The sequence below is a fragment of the Gymnoscopelus microlampas genome (assembly GCF_963454915.1).
Source record: "Gymnoscopelus microlampas genome assembly, chromosome: 3".
Classification (NCBI taxonomy): domain Eukaryota; kingdom Metazoa; phylum Chordata; class Actinopteri; order Myctophiformes; family Myctophidae; genus Gymnoscopelus; species Gymnoscopelus microlampas.
In genome coordinates this window covers 54,379,968-54,393,810 of record NC_139940.1, presented here as the reverse complement: position 1 = coordinate 54,393,810, position 13,843 = coordinate 54,379,968, and the positions used below count along the sequence as shown (strand labels likewise).

Genomic DNA, 13,843 nt, shown 5'->3' with positions numbered 1-13,843 from the left:
TATTTTTAAAATAGCTATTATAGCTATTTTCAAAATGTTTGCCTCTTTCTTATATTATTTGACAATTTGGCCAATGTTTGACGTGATGTGTGCGTGTGCGTGTGCGCGTGCGTGTGTGTGCGTTATACCTGCATGTGGACACAGGTTTAGGCAGCACGACGCCTGCCGTGTAGACGGCCTGGAAGATGCCCTCTAGGTTGACCCGGCGCGTGATCTCTCTGATCAGCACCGGAGCAACGCGCTTTGAACGCAGCTTCTTATGAACGCACAGGAAGTTGATCTCCACCATCTTCTTCAGCCTGGAACAGACAGGCAGAGGGGACAGGACATGCACACACGCGCACACACACGCACACACGCACACACACACACACACACACACACACACACACACACACACACACACAGTACGACATAACTAACTGACAGTGGTTTGGGATGCACCGAGTAAATCAGCTATTTTACGCAGGCGACACTGTCCTACAATCAGAATCAGATTTATTGTCACATCACAGGTTTACAAGGTAAAAAATGGGTGAAATTCGTTTTTGTACATCATTCCCATCGCAACGTTAATTTCCAAAGAAAGAAGAGGGGGGGGGGGGAGAAGAAGAGGGGGGTGGGGGGCAAGCGGGAAGGAGGTCAGACAAGAGAAACAACAGAAGGCCAAACAAGTTATCTACATATTTACAAAGTACCTGAGATAAAGAAACAGACCAAGGTGCCTGAGCATAGCAGCAATGTATGTATACTGTGCATGATATACTTATGGACGTTGAGGTGCTTAGAGAAAAAAAAAGAGCACAATAAAAAGACAAAAAAAAGTCAGTGCGTTATACATGGGATTAAGGTGCAAAAGGTCAGTGCGTGTCCACCTAAGGTGGACTGACCCTGGTATAATCCACAAAAAGCTCCATGAGGGAGAGCAACAGAAAAAAAGAAAAAAAAGGGAGCATAATTTAAGCATTAGGACAGGTGCGTCCCAAGACCCATTTATATTCACTGTCAAATATGTGTGCATACGTGTACGGACATGGACGGAGCCTTCTGTCTTTCTGTACACTTTGTGAAAGCTTCCAGATATGGATGAAACATGGGAGCTACACTGCCCCCCACCATTTCCTGTGGTACTAGCTAGTTCTAGTTCAAGCGAGACACGACAAAGACTTCACAAAAATGGCGGAACTGTTTGATTAGAGGTTGTGTGAGTTGGTGTGAACTTAAACATAACTAGAATTTCTGCAATTCTGGGAAATTGCAAAGTGTGGTTGCGCCAACGCGGATCGCGGCCGCCGGGACGCGAGGATTACCGTCGGAGGCCGCGCGACGTGTGATTCGAATTCGGTGCCGATCGGATCCCGCGTTTGTGATACGTGCCGTTTAGATTTGAGTAAATAGGCCCCTCCCACAAAATAAATAGGCCCCTCCCACAAATGTAACGGGCCAATTACATTGTCACGTCACTCCGGAGATCACTTGCATTTCATTTTGAGAGGACTGATCCCTCCAAAACTCTTGTTTTTGCATCAAACGGTTACATCTTGTGCATTTGTGACGCCCCCTATGGATCAAAGTGGAAATGCTTTTGGAATCGTTGAGTAAACCCCCCTGTGATGTGATTCAAATTTGGGATTGACTGGACATTTCGTTTGTAATTTGTGGCATTTTTTGTAAAACAGGCCAACTCCCACTAACTTTGGAAGCCAATTACGGTCGAACGGTATGGACTATCAAAATTCCGCTTGCATATGTTTACCGCATAGGTCCTGAGATCACGTATAGCGATGTTTGTGAAATTTGGGCAAAATATGTGGGAGGAGCTGAAAGTGTGTTCTGAAGGAAATTCGAAATGGCGGAAAATTTATCCAGACGCAAATGGGCATGGCCTACATGGGGAGTTGCGTGATGGCCCAAGGAATCCAGGGGAACATATTCTTTATTCTACGACCTACGGTTCAAGAGTTATAGGCCAAAACGTAAAGTAGGCTGTTATAGCGCCACCATGAGGCCGACTGGTGTAATTATTCTTAAACATAATTTCACACTAAATTATGAACCTCACCTCCAAGTCTTGTAACTCTAGCCCTTACGGTTTTTGAGAAAAAAATACTTCAATGGGAGTTTTTTCATTTTCCCATTAAAGTCGATGGGGAAATTTAATGCATTAATAAATCAATATCAATATCAATTAAACTATACAACGTATAGTAAAATGGATGCACACAATTCCCGGTGAAGCCGGTCAATTTGACATATGGCACGAGTGTGGGTGGAGTGTGGGAGGAGTAGCGCGGCAAAATAAAGTTTATCTAGAAAAAAAGAAAGAATAAAGTAGAAAGAGTAATATAGTCTGGGCAACCACACTAATGAAGCATTATGGTTACCTCGCACTGGATCATTGCTCCTCACTCCCTGTAAGCATGCATTAGCAGCCTGATTTGGTGATAGTAGCCTACAGCGTGGATTGGAAAGCTCTGCGAGATCATTTTGGATCTTACATGGTTCACAAATGCCGGTGTGTCTTAAAACTATCTAACCTACTGAAACTCTTGTCAAACCGTTTAGAGAGGAGAGGCTTTTCTCCAGTGTGGATACGCTGGTGTGCCCTCAGATTAGTTAACAGACTGAAGCTATTGTGACACTGTTTACAGTGGAAAGGCTTTTCTCCAGTGTGGATACGCTGGTGTGTCCTCAGATTAGGTCGACTGAAACTCTTGTCACACCGTTTACAATGGTAAGGCTTTTCTCCAGTGTGGATACGGTGGTGTTTGGTCAGACTACCTGACTCACTGAAACTCTTGTCACACCGTTTACAATGGAAAGGTTTTTCCCCAGTGTGGATACGCTGGTGTTTGTTCAGACTACCTGACTCACTGAAACTCTTGCCACACTGTTTACAGTGGAAAGGTTTTTCTCCACTGTGGATACGCTCATGTCTCATCAGGTGACTTAACCTACTGAAACTTTTGCCACACTGTTTACAGGTGTGAGTTTTCTTTCCTGTGTAAATCGTCAGATTTTTCTTTACATCTCCTGGTTGAGTTAAAATCTCAGTAAACCATTGATGACTTTGAGATTTCGGTGGGTCTGTGTCTGCTTGTTTCCAGCTGGTTACAGAGCTGACTATTTGCTGACAGGCCTCTGAGCAGATTTGTCCATTCCTCAGCGTTTGGCGGTTGAGGTCGTCGTGGCTCGGATGAGACGTGAGGGTACACTCAGAACAGGAGAGCTTAGTCTGGGAGGATTGGAGGGACCACACTCCTTCCAGTTCATGGTCGGAGCTGCTGCTGTACATGGACTGCGAAGAGGACAAAGTTGTAGGTTCTGTTGAGGCTGGAAAATGTGTCCCATCTCTATCTCCCTGTATTCTTCGTATCCCAAAGTTCTGCATCCCTTTCTCTTCGGAGCTGCTGCTGTACATGGACTGTGATGAGGACGGAGATGTAGGTTCTGTTGAGGCTGGAAAATGTGTCCTATCTCTATCTCCCCTCCCCCTCCCGCTAACTCTTGTTTATCTGCTATTTTTCTGTGAACGCTTTCTCCACAATACGGATGCTGAGGTGTAAGTGGCTAAGTATCAGGAGCAGTGGGCGCCCGGGGGAGCAAGTTAGGGGGCTCAGGGACACTTCGCCACATAGACCAGGGCCGAGACGCCATAACGCCCTGTTCGGCTCATAATTAAGACGTTCTGTTCTTATTGGGGGACCCATTCAGTTTCGAGTGCCGCGCTACGAGCTTGTAGATCTGCTATTTTTTTTAAATCGTGAAAATGTGTGCAAATCGTTGAATATATATTCTTTTAAAGCGAACATTTCTAACTCAAAGGTTTGCTTCAGTGGGTCCCAATACACAATATTTTGAGATGGGGGTCGGCGGCCAAATACAGTACATATCATTTTGGGGGGGGCCTTGACATGAAAAAGTTTGAGCACCGCTGATATAGAAACATAAGTCTTTTTCAGAACACTGTTGGGATTTAGAAGACTTTTGTAGAATCGGCTTCAGGTCTCAATGGGTTAAGTGTGGTAGATGTGGATATTGGCAGGTATGTGTCTTACGTGTGGTAGATGTGGATATTGGCAGGTATATGTCTCACGTGTGGTAGATGTGGATATTGGCAGGCATGTGACTTACGTGTGGTAGATGTGGATATTGGCAGGTATGGCGCTGATGAAACCAACCAACTTCTTATTGGAGGAGACTCGGACTCCACAATGCCACTGAGGCAGCCACCCAGGAGGACGCAGAGCCCTGACAGACACAGACACACACGTTAAACAACCAAAACACACTACAGTACATTACCAAAACGCTCCCCCCCCCACCCCAATAGGCTCTATGCACAGCAGCCATATTGTGAAGACATTCACAGGTGTTACTAATGATACTAATGAAGGCTCTGTTCCATTCTGGTCAAACAGAGTCAGGGTGCTGATATTATGCACGTCGACTCACCGGAAACTCTGCTACACCAGTGGGACAAAACATTTGGGTCCAGGTACCCTCATGGTTCCTTGAGGGGTTTCCAAATGGCCCCTTACGGGTGTGTAACTCTGAGAGTGTACAAATGGAACCAAATGGACCCGTAAGGGTCCATTTGGTTCCATTTGTACACTCTCAAGAGTTCCGGGGGTCGTGGAAATTGAAACATTTGAGAACCACTGTGCTACACTAAATGGAACAGAGCCTTCATTAGTATCATTGGTAACACCTGTAAATGTCTTCACAATATGGCTGCTGTGCATAGAGCCATTTGTTGTCATAGTCATACCAATTGATTCCTCCCCACACACATTTGTGTGTTGTCACTGCTGTTGTATCCCTACTGACTCACCTGCCCGTGAGGAGCCCCCACGGGGAGGACGTCCTACTCCTCCCGCCTAACACTCCCTGCCGACAGCCCATAGGAGTACGTATAATGACAATTACCCTCCCCGCACCGGCTTCCCTCCCCCCGAACACGAGCCAATTGTGTTCATATAGACCAGGGTGGGCAACTTTGATGATGGAGAGGGCCACTATATTTCCACAATCACTCCAGTGGGCCACATTGCATATACCGACACCTCTTATCTCCGTATTTGAACTTTTTTCGTAAGTTAATGCCGTACTTCGCCATTCTATGTCACACAAAAGTAGCAAAAATAGCCGATCTACAACCTCAAAACGCGCCACACTGCGACGCGTTTTGACCTTGTAGATCTGCTATTTTTTGCATTTTTTTTATTGGAATCCTGATTTTTTTTTGGGGGGCTATTTTTTAAATAGAATCCTGAAAAGTAACATCTTTATTTAATTTCAAGTGCATTTAGTTATACTTATGTTAACTTTATGAACTTAAATACAAATACATTGGACATAAAAAAAGACAATAGAATTTGAATACTAGTCATTAAGCTACTAATATAGACTGAAGTAATTAAAGCGGGTCATGTTTGGAATTGTAACAGCTGAAATCAATAATATATCAGTATTCCGATATTAACCTGCGGGCCGCATTAAGTGAAGGGGGGGGTGGGGGTGGGGGTTGGGGGTAGCCCCCGGGCCGCCTGTTGCCCATGTATGATATAGACGCTCGACAAAGCCGGATGCACCGCCCTATTCTGGCTGAGGACTATATTGTTGCCTGGAGGACCCTGGTCAAGTGGTTAGAGCTGCAGAGTCTGGAATATATTTTAAGAAATAAAACATTATTTAAAACATGTGTATGGTAGATTATGTGAATGGAATATAACTAGTGCATGTGCAGTGGTTGGAGGTGCTCTTCCACTGAGACATTTACTGGTTGACAAGTAGCAGTGGTGTAAAGTATATTTACTCAAGTACTGTACTAAAGTACAATTTTGAGGTATTTGAACTTTACTTGAGTATTTCCAATTTCCAATACTTTTACTTCTACTCCACTACATGTCAGAGGAACATGTACTTTTAATCCACTACAATTATTTGAAAACTTTAGTTACTAGTTACTTTGTAGATTCTAACAACATACAGTAACCAATTCAGCCCTATATACATTTTGGCCATTTGAAAATAGCAGATCTACAAGCTCACAATGTGTCGCGATGCGACGCATTGTGAGCTTGTAGATGTGCAACAGAGCGGTGTTGATTTTGACAGCAAATTTTGATTTAGTTTTAGTCTAAGTCTTTTGAATAAAATAGTCTCTATGCACAGCAGCCATATTGGACAACAATTGGGCCCCTTCCTTACTTCCTTCACAGGTGTTACCAATGATTCTAATGAAGGCTCTGTTCCATTTAGTGTAGCACAGTGGTTCTCAAACTTTTACATTTCAAGGACCCCCGTAACTCTGAGAGTGTACAAATGGAACCAAATGGAACCAAATGGATAAATGGAACCAAATGGACCCGGGAGGGTCCATTTGGTTCCATTTGTACACTCTCAGAGTTACACCCCCTTGAGGGTCCCTGGACCACACTTTGAGACCCACTAGTGTTTCTAGTGAGCCAACATGCACAATATCAGCACCCTGCCTCTGTTTGACCAGAATGGAACAGAGCCTTCATTAGTATCATTGGTAACACCTGTGAAGGAAGTAAGAAGAGGCCCAATTTCTCTCCAAAATGGAGTCACCTGAAATGCTTACTTTTAGTCTTTTAGTTTTAGTTGACTAAATATCATAAGATTTTAATCGACTAAATCTACAGGTGATTTAGTTTATAAAATAAAAAAAAATGGCGGGCCGTGATGGTATCGAAATGATTTTCACTTTGTAGCAAAGTATAGCCGATCTACAAGCTCGCTGCGACAGGTTGTGAGCTTGTAGATCAACTACTTGCGGTCTGTGACACCCGCCCGCACCCATGATGACTTGTCTTAGTTCTACTGGATCTCTTCTCGTTTTAGTCGAAGAATTCAACACTGCAACAGAGACAACCCTTATAAAACTAATTTTCAATAGAATAACACTAATTCAAAGGGACCTTCGTACATGGAGTTTGATGAGTATACCTTGCAAAACCTTGCATTTGCATTTGAAGAGTAAAACTTTAGCAACATTTTAAAAATCGCTGCATAACATTCAGTCCCAATGTGCTGAAAAAAAGCCAAATTATTATGATATACATGTATTGGCGAAACCGATATATCATCAGGGCTCTAGTTGAATGGCTATGTGGGCATTATTAATGTTTGTAATAAATGTTTTAAAGGTTTTATAAGATTAACCTGATCCTATTATATGTGAGTGCTGAACAGAGCAGTGGTTCAGGGTTGTGAACAGGTAGATGAGGATTCTTACCATTTGAGGAAGTTGGGCGAATAATCGAACCGGAACATGTTGTCATCGTCTTCTACGTAGTTCTCATTCAACAACGTGTACAACTCCTTCAGCTGGCAGAGAGACAGCAAAGGTATGGATTGTCACTATAGTACACCGCACGCACGCACGCACACGCGTGCACGCACACTCACCTCTCACAATGCTTAAACACACGCCTTAGAGACACACAAACACCTTCTATTTGCATATTAAAGGGATATTTAACTTTTTTTTTTTAATTGGGTCATTTTATCATCTACTCAGGCTTTTTGAGCCCCCCAGACAGTTTTTAAGTTGCTTGATTCAGTATTGAGATACTTGATATACATTTTATCAGACACGCCCCCTTCCTATACATATCGCATTATAACTTCAAACTCCATTTTTAACAAAAACAAAAACACCCGTCCTTGGTTCTGGTGACTCATCCTGCCCTCCTAATACGTGAGGGGGTCATTTTCAAAAAGCAATATCAAAAATAAATGAAGTAATAAGTAGTAAGTAATTGAATAAACACGGTCTCCTCACGTGTTTATTCAATTACACTCGTGTTTCTGATGAATCTATCATGGTTAAAATGGAGTTTGAAGTTACAATAGGTTTGTATAGCGTGTCTGATAACATGAACATCAAATATCTAAATACTGAATCAAGCAACTTAAAAACTGTCCGGGGTGCTCCCAAAAGCCTGAGTAGACGATAAAATGGCTCAAATTAGTTTTTAAAGTGAAATATCCCTTTAAGACTGTACACCCAACATCCTATATAATAATGTTAATATCAAAGAGTACAGTAATAATGTTAATATCAAAGAGTACAGTACTAACCACGTCAGTAATAATGTTAATATCAACGAGTACAGTAATAATGTGAATATCAAAGAGTACAGTAATAATGTTAACTCATTCACTGCCATAGGACGACTTTGGCGACTTTTTTCCAAAGGCCCAGACTGCCAAGGACGACTAAAACGACAAAAAAAAAATCCCCACAGAACCAGGAGATAACGTGATCCAAAGATTTACTGCTCCATTCACTTCCTGGTTAAAGTATTTGGGAAATATTCGGTGTTTTACTATGTGTTTTTGGCAAGACATGCTATTTTCAACGGCGTATAACAAGCGAACGGGAGGTCGCGATGACATTTCTGTTTTTTTTTTCACGGAAGCACAGTGAAACCCTCCGTGATTAGCAGCGACCAGGGGATCGATCATACTGGAGATAAATATTCTGTGACTAGTTGAAAAGGTAAGAACATCGAAAAAAATCGCTGGCAGTGGATGATTGATTGATTGATTTTTTGGGGCTATTTTTTAAAATAGAATCCTGAAAAGTAACATCTTTATTTAATTTCAAGTTCATTTAGTTATACTTATGTTAACTTTATGAACTTAAATACAAATACATTGGACATAAAAAAGACAATAGAATTGTAATACTAGTCATTAAGCTACTAATACAAACTGAAGTAATTAAAGCGGGTCATGTTTGCATGTTTGGAATTGTAACAGCTGAAATCAATGATATATAAAAACTGTTCGGGGTGCTCCCAAAAGCCTGAGCAGACGATAAAATGGCCCAAATTGGTTTTTAAAGTGAAATATCCCTTTAAGACTTTATGTATTCTGCCAGTGAATGAGTAAATATCAAAGAGTACAGTACTAACCACATCAGCGTTGCTGAGGTCCAGCGTGTCCCACATGAACCCCTGAGGTAAGGAGTAGGGCTCCTGCCTGATGTTCTCCTTGTCCGCCTCGATGGGGCCGTGACTCGTCACCACTTCATCTGCACACAGCAAAACAACCGGTGGCGTAAAGTGACCGCGTAACGTAGGACTTCGGTGCAATTTTGACGTACCTTTACTTTACTGGGGGTATTTTCAATTGTCAATGCTTTTTCTCGTCCACTGCATCTCTGAGGAAAATATTGTACTTTTACTCCACTACGTTTATTTCAAAACTTGAGTTACTAGTTACTTTGCAGATATACATTTGTTATATTATAAAACATAACATTAACCACTTCAGCCCTATCTTATACCTAGGCTATTTGAAAATAGCCGATCTACAAGCTCACAACGCGTCGCGATGCGACGCGTTGTGAGCTTGTAGATCGGCTATTTTCCAACATTTTTGTACTTTTACTTTTGGTACTTTAAGTATATTTTGATGCCAATCCCTTTGTACGTTTACTCAAGTAACATTTTGAACACAGGCCTTTTACTTGTAACAGAGCATTTTTTATATTGTGGCATTGGTACTTTTACTTAAAGAGGTGGTGCCATGTTTTTGCACTTTTTCTGTTTTTCATGTGTCTATGAGGTTGATAGAACTTCATTAAGCCCCCCGGTGGTGGTTTTATGGTGTTTTATGTCTTCTCTGATTATTTGGAGTTTCTTCCTGGAGGCTGAAATCTTGAGGGTCAAACGTGCCAATAGAGAAACAGCCCTTTAGTGACATCACAGAGCCCCCAAAAAACATACCCTCCCCCTCATTATCATAACACAACAGGTGTGGGCATGAGGAGGAGGAGGGACTAGGACAGGTGGGTGGAGCTAAGGTGGTGGAGGAGGTGCTAAGGTGAGAACCAGGCATACTTAATGAACTGGAGGCGTGTCCACATACATTTTTTTGTTTTTTACAATTTCTGTTCACTTTTTTTTTTGAAAAAAATCCTTACATAATAATAATACCTTATGATCAGGTTTTAGTGTTGAAAAATATCATGGCACTCCATCTTTAAGTAAAATATCTGAGTACTTCTTCCACCACTGAAAACAACCAAACTGTCAAACCCATCTGTCCATTGCCACAATGTACAGCATATGATTGCCATCGGAAACCTCTTATCTCCAGACTCTAACTTTCTGTGTTTTTTCGTAAATGAATGCCCCGGCCTACTTGATCATACTACAGCATCACACAAACGTATCAAAAGTAGCAGATCTACAGCTCAAAACGCGTTTCGAACTTGTAGATCTACTACTTTTAATTGAATCTTGAAAAGTGACAGTTTTGGACGTGATATGAGGTTTACACCCGACAGGGTTTTGATTGATTGATTGATATCTTTATTGATTATGAAATAAAACATGTCACATGTAAGACACATCTAACCCACCACAATCAAAAAGGCAAAAAAAAGCTTACAGCTCGTTTCCATTGCGATGAGACGATATGAGATTCCATTTGTACAACAACTTTGTCTAAACTGGTTATGAGTAAAATATCCATGCTCACATTCATCGACAGCCAATTAAGGCCGGGCAATATTATTGGATTTTGAAAATACTCTTAACTCTTTTAACAGTGTAATTATGTAATCATTTTCCAAAACATGTCATTATAGGCACTCGGTGCCGCACTACTAGATTGTAGATCTGCTATTTTTTGAAAAAAGTGTGTGCAAATCTTTGAATGTATATATTTTTTAACTAAAATCTTTGCTTCTGGGTATACCACAAATGTCTTCTAAATCCTAACAGTTTTTTGAAAAACTTATGTTCAGTGGTGCTCAAACATTTCCATGTCAAGGACCCCCAAAATATATTTGCCCCATTTAACCCATTAAGACCTGAGGCGATTCTTTTTTTTTTTTTCTAAATCCAGTTCCAAAACATTTTTTTTTTAAATAAATAAAAAAAAAGAAAGAAAAAAAAGAAGATTTTTGAAAAACACGTCATTATAGGCACTCGGTGCCGCACTACTAGATTGTAGATCTGCTATTTTTTTGAAAAAAGTGTGTGCAAATCTTTGAATGTATATATTTTTTAACTAAAATCTTTGCTTCTGGGTATACCACAAATGTCTTCTAAATCCTAACAGTTTTTTGAAAAACTTATGTTCAGTGGTGCTCAAACATTTCCATGTCAAGGACCCCCAAAATATATTTGCCCGCGGACCCCACTCTCAACATATTTCGTTCCAGGGACCCCCCCCAGAAGCAAAGATGTGAGTTAAATAAAAATTTGCTTTAGAATAAATATATATATTCAAAGATTTGCACACATTTTCACGATTTTTTAATAAATAGCAGAACTACAAGATGTTCTGATATTCTTTTTGCACCTTTAATGTCTAATATCATGCAAAGCACTGGTTCTCAAATTTGTTCATGTCAAGGACCCCCAAATTGATATGTATTTGGCCACGGACCCCCATCTGAAAATGTGTTTTTTTTTTGCCAGGGATTCCCAGAAGAGAAATTATTCATAAGTTCTTTCAAGACATCCAATATTTTTTGAAAATGTTCAAAAATAGCAGATGCACAAGCTCACGCTGTGAGCTTACATCTGCTATCTTTGAATAGCCAACGTAAAACAAACGGATAAAGTGGTAAAACAATATTGAGATACTGTATTTAACACATTTTGCCGCGCTGGAACCCCACCAAGGACCCCATGGGGGTCCCTGGACCCCCACTGTGAGAACCGCTGATGTGCAGTATATACCTTATGTCTAACCTCATGTACATACTGTACAGGATGGATATGCTATGTGTATATTATATGTAGATATGTTTTCTTTGTTGATCTGTCTTTTTATTTTCCCTTGCTCCCCCTGTCTTGCTCCCACCGAGTGCCATGCTATGAACTGCTATTTTTCGAAAATGTGTGCAAATCATTGAAGATACATATTTTTAACCCATTAAGACCTGAGGCGATTTTTTCTAAATCCAGTTCTGAAACAGTTTTTTTTTAAATAAATCTAAAAAAAACAAAAAAAAAACAAGATTTTTCAAAAATAGCAGATCTACAAGCTCATAGCGCGGCACTCAGTGCCGCGCTATGAGCTTGTAGATCTGCCATTTTTGAATAGCCAAAGAAATCTAAAGTGACACAGATGCGTTCCAGGTCTTAATGGGTTAAAGTAAAAATGTTTTACCCAAATCTTTGCTTCTGGGGGGGTCCCTGGGACAACATATTTTGAGATGGGGATCCGCGGCGAAATACATATCATTTTGGGGGTCCTTGGCATGAAAAAGTTTGGAAACTACTGATATAGAGCATACTTTTTTTTTTTTAACGGTTAGGATTTAGAAGACATTTGTAGAATACATATTCATAGATTTGCTAAAAAAAAATCACAATTTTCTAAACATAGCAGATCTACAAGCGACCGTGCCCACCCAAGGAGACCATTTGATTTAGTACTACTTGGCGAGGGGTGGAATTGGCTATTGTGTCGATATATTTCAAGGATCATTAGTATGACTAAACCAGACTGTGGAATTCTGGGTAGTGTGTGTGTGTGTTTTTTTTTTAAACTGCTAGCTGAATGTCACTTAGTACTTTGGAATGCATCAACTCAAGGCCCCTACATTGGTCCTACTCTGTCTCCCTCTCAGTAGGTGGCGCTATTGCACATCAAAATGGCTAAGGAAAGAAAAAGTCTCTATAGAGTACAGAAGTCCTGACGTCACTCGCTCATCCCCAGGTTCGTAAAGTATTTTCTCTATGGAGAATAACATTGGGTCATCATAGAATCGTCTCATATAAGAATTGTGGTCCAAAAATAAACAAACTGTCTCGGCGATATTGTCAGGAAGGTGGCTCTGTATCGTTTATGATAGTCAGTCACTTATATTTGATACAGTCTGTTTCTGGCGACAATTTAACTTATTTGGCGGAAGTAACATTAGCTTTTTCTCACCGTCAGTTGATGCTTCATATCCATAAGAGTCAAACCGCCGGGATCATTTGTTTATTTTTGGAACACAGTTCTTATTTGACGCGATATTAAAGGGTCTACACCATGAATTTTAACTTTTTCTTCCTTTTTGTGTGTTTTTGGTCTCCCCCACCTCTCTTCTGTTCCAACAAATACCCGACTTCGAGCATGCAGGCTTTCATAGGCTATCTGTGGTTTTCATGTAAATTGGTCTGAAAACAGTCCGTCAGATTTGTTCCCCCACCCTACGTCACGTCTGGGAACAATTCCTCCCGTTTTTCAGTTCTAACAAAAAAAAAAAAAAAAAAAGTGCTAAAAGTAAAAAAAAATATATATATTTTTAATTAAAAAAAAAAAAGTCTTATTTTTTTTTTTTTACTTTTTCCACACAGAACCAGGACATAACATGCATACAAACTGGCTCAATAGCGCCCTGTGCTAAACAGGACAATGTGGTATTGCAGGTGAAAGTGCTTTATAAGCCAGAGAGAAGTTAGTTGGAATGAGTATATCTGAGGCTTGATTTAGGCTCAAACCTTTTGAAAAACGTTTGAGGGACATAAACAATATGATATCAAATATTATTATTATTTTTTAAATTCATGGTGTAGCTCCTTTAAAGACGTCTATGGGAATTCAGAATGGGGGTGGAAAACCGAAATGATCCTCCATGAACTGGAGACGATATAGAGTTGAATAAAAAATATGTTTCCAAATGTATAGTGTCTTTATCAACATATCTTCTTGTTTTCTCAATAGTTGATGTGTTTTACTTTTAATTTGCCACGTGTATGGGTTACCCATAATGTTAACACAGCAGAGGAGAGACGGCAGACTGACACAGTAGTCGCATTTCAGTGACATCACTGTCTTTACGAGCACTGAGCGC

At 40.6% G+C, this 13,843-nt stretch overlaps 1 protein-coding gene across 1 annotated transcript in view; it reads right to left on the bottom strand.

Annotated features, from left to right (window-relative positions):
• Positions 1–13,843, bottom strand: part of nmt2 (N-myristoyltransferase 2) — a gene marked incomplete at its 5' end in the record, with an annotated part of 30,816 nt that overhangs the window by 11,665 nt on the left and 5,308 nt on the right. Inside the window, 4 exons of the mRNA XM_084048524.1 lie at positions 129–299; positions 4,135–4,251; positions 7,265–7,356; positions 8,952–9,070. Of these exons, the coding sequence (XP_083904650.1) occupies positions 129–299; positions 4,135–4,251; positions 7,265–7,356; positions 8,952–9,070 (499 nt within the window). The remainder of the gene's footprint in view (positions 1–128; positions 300–4,134; positions 4,252–7,264; positions 7,357–8,951; positions 9,071–13,843) is intronic.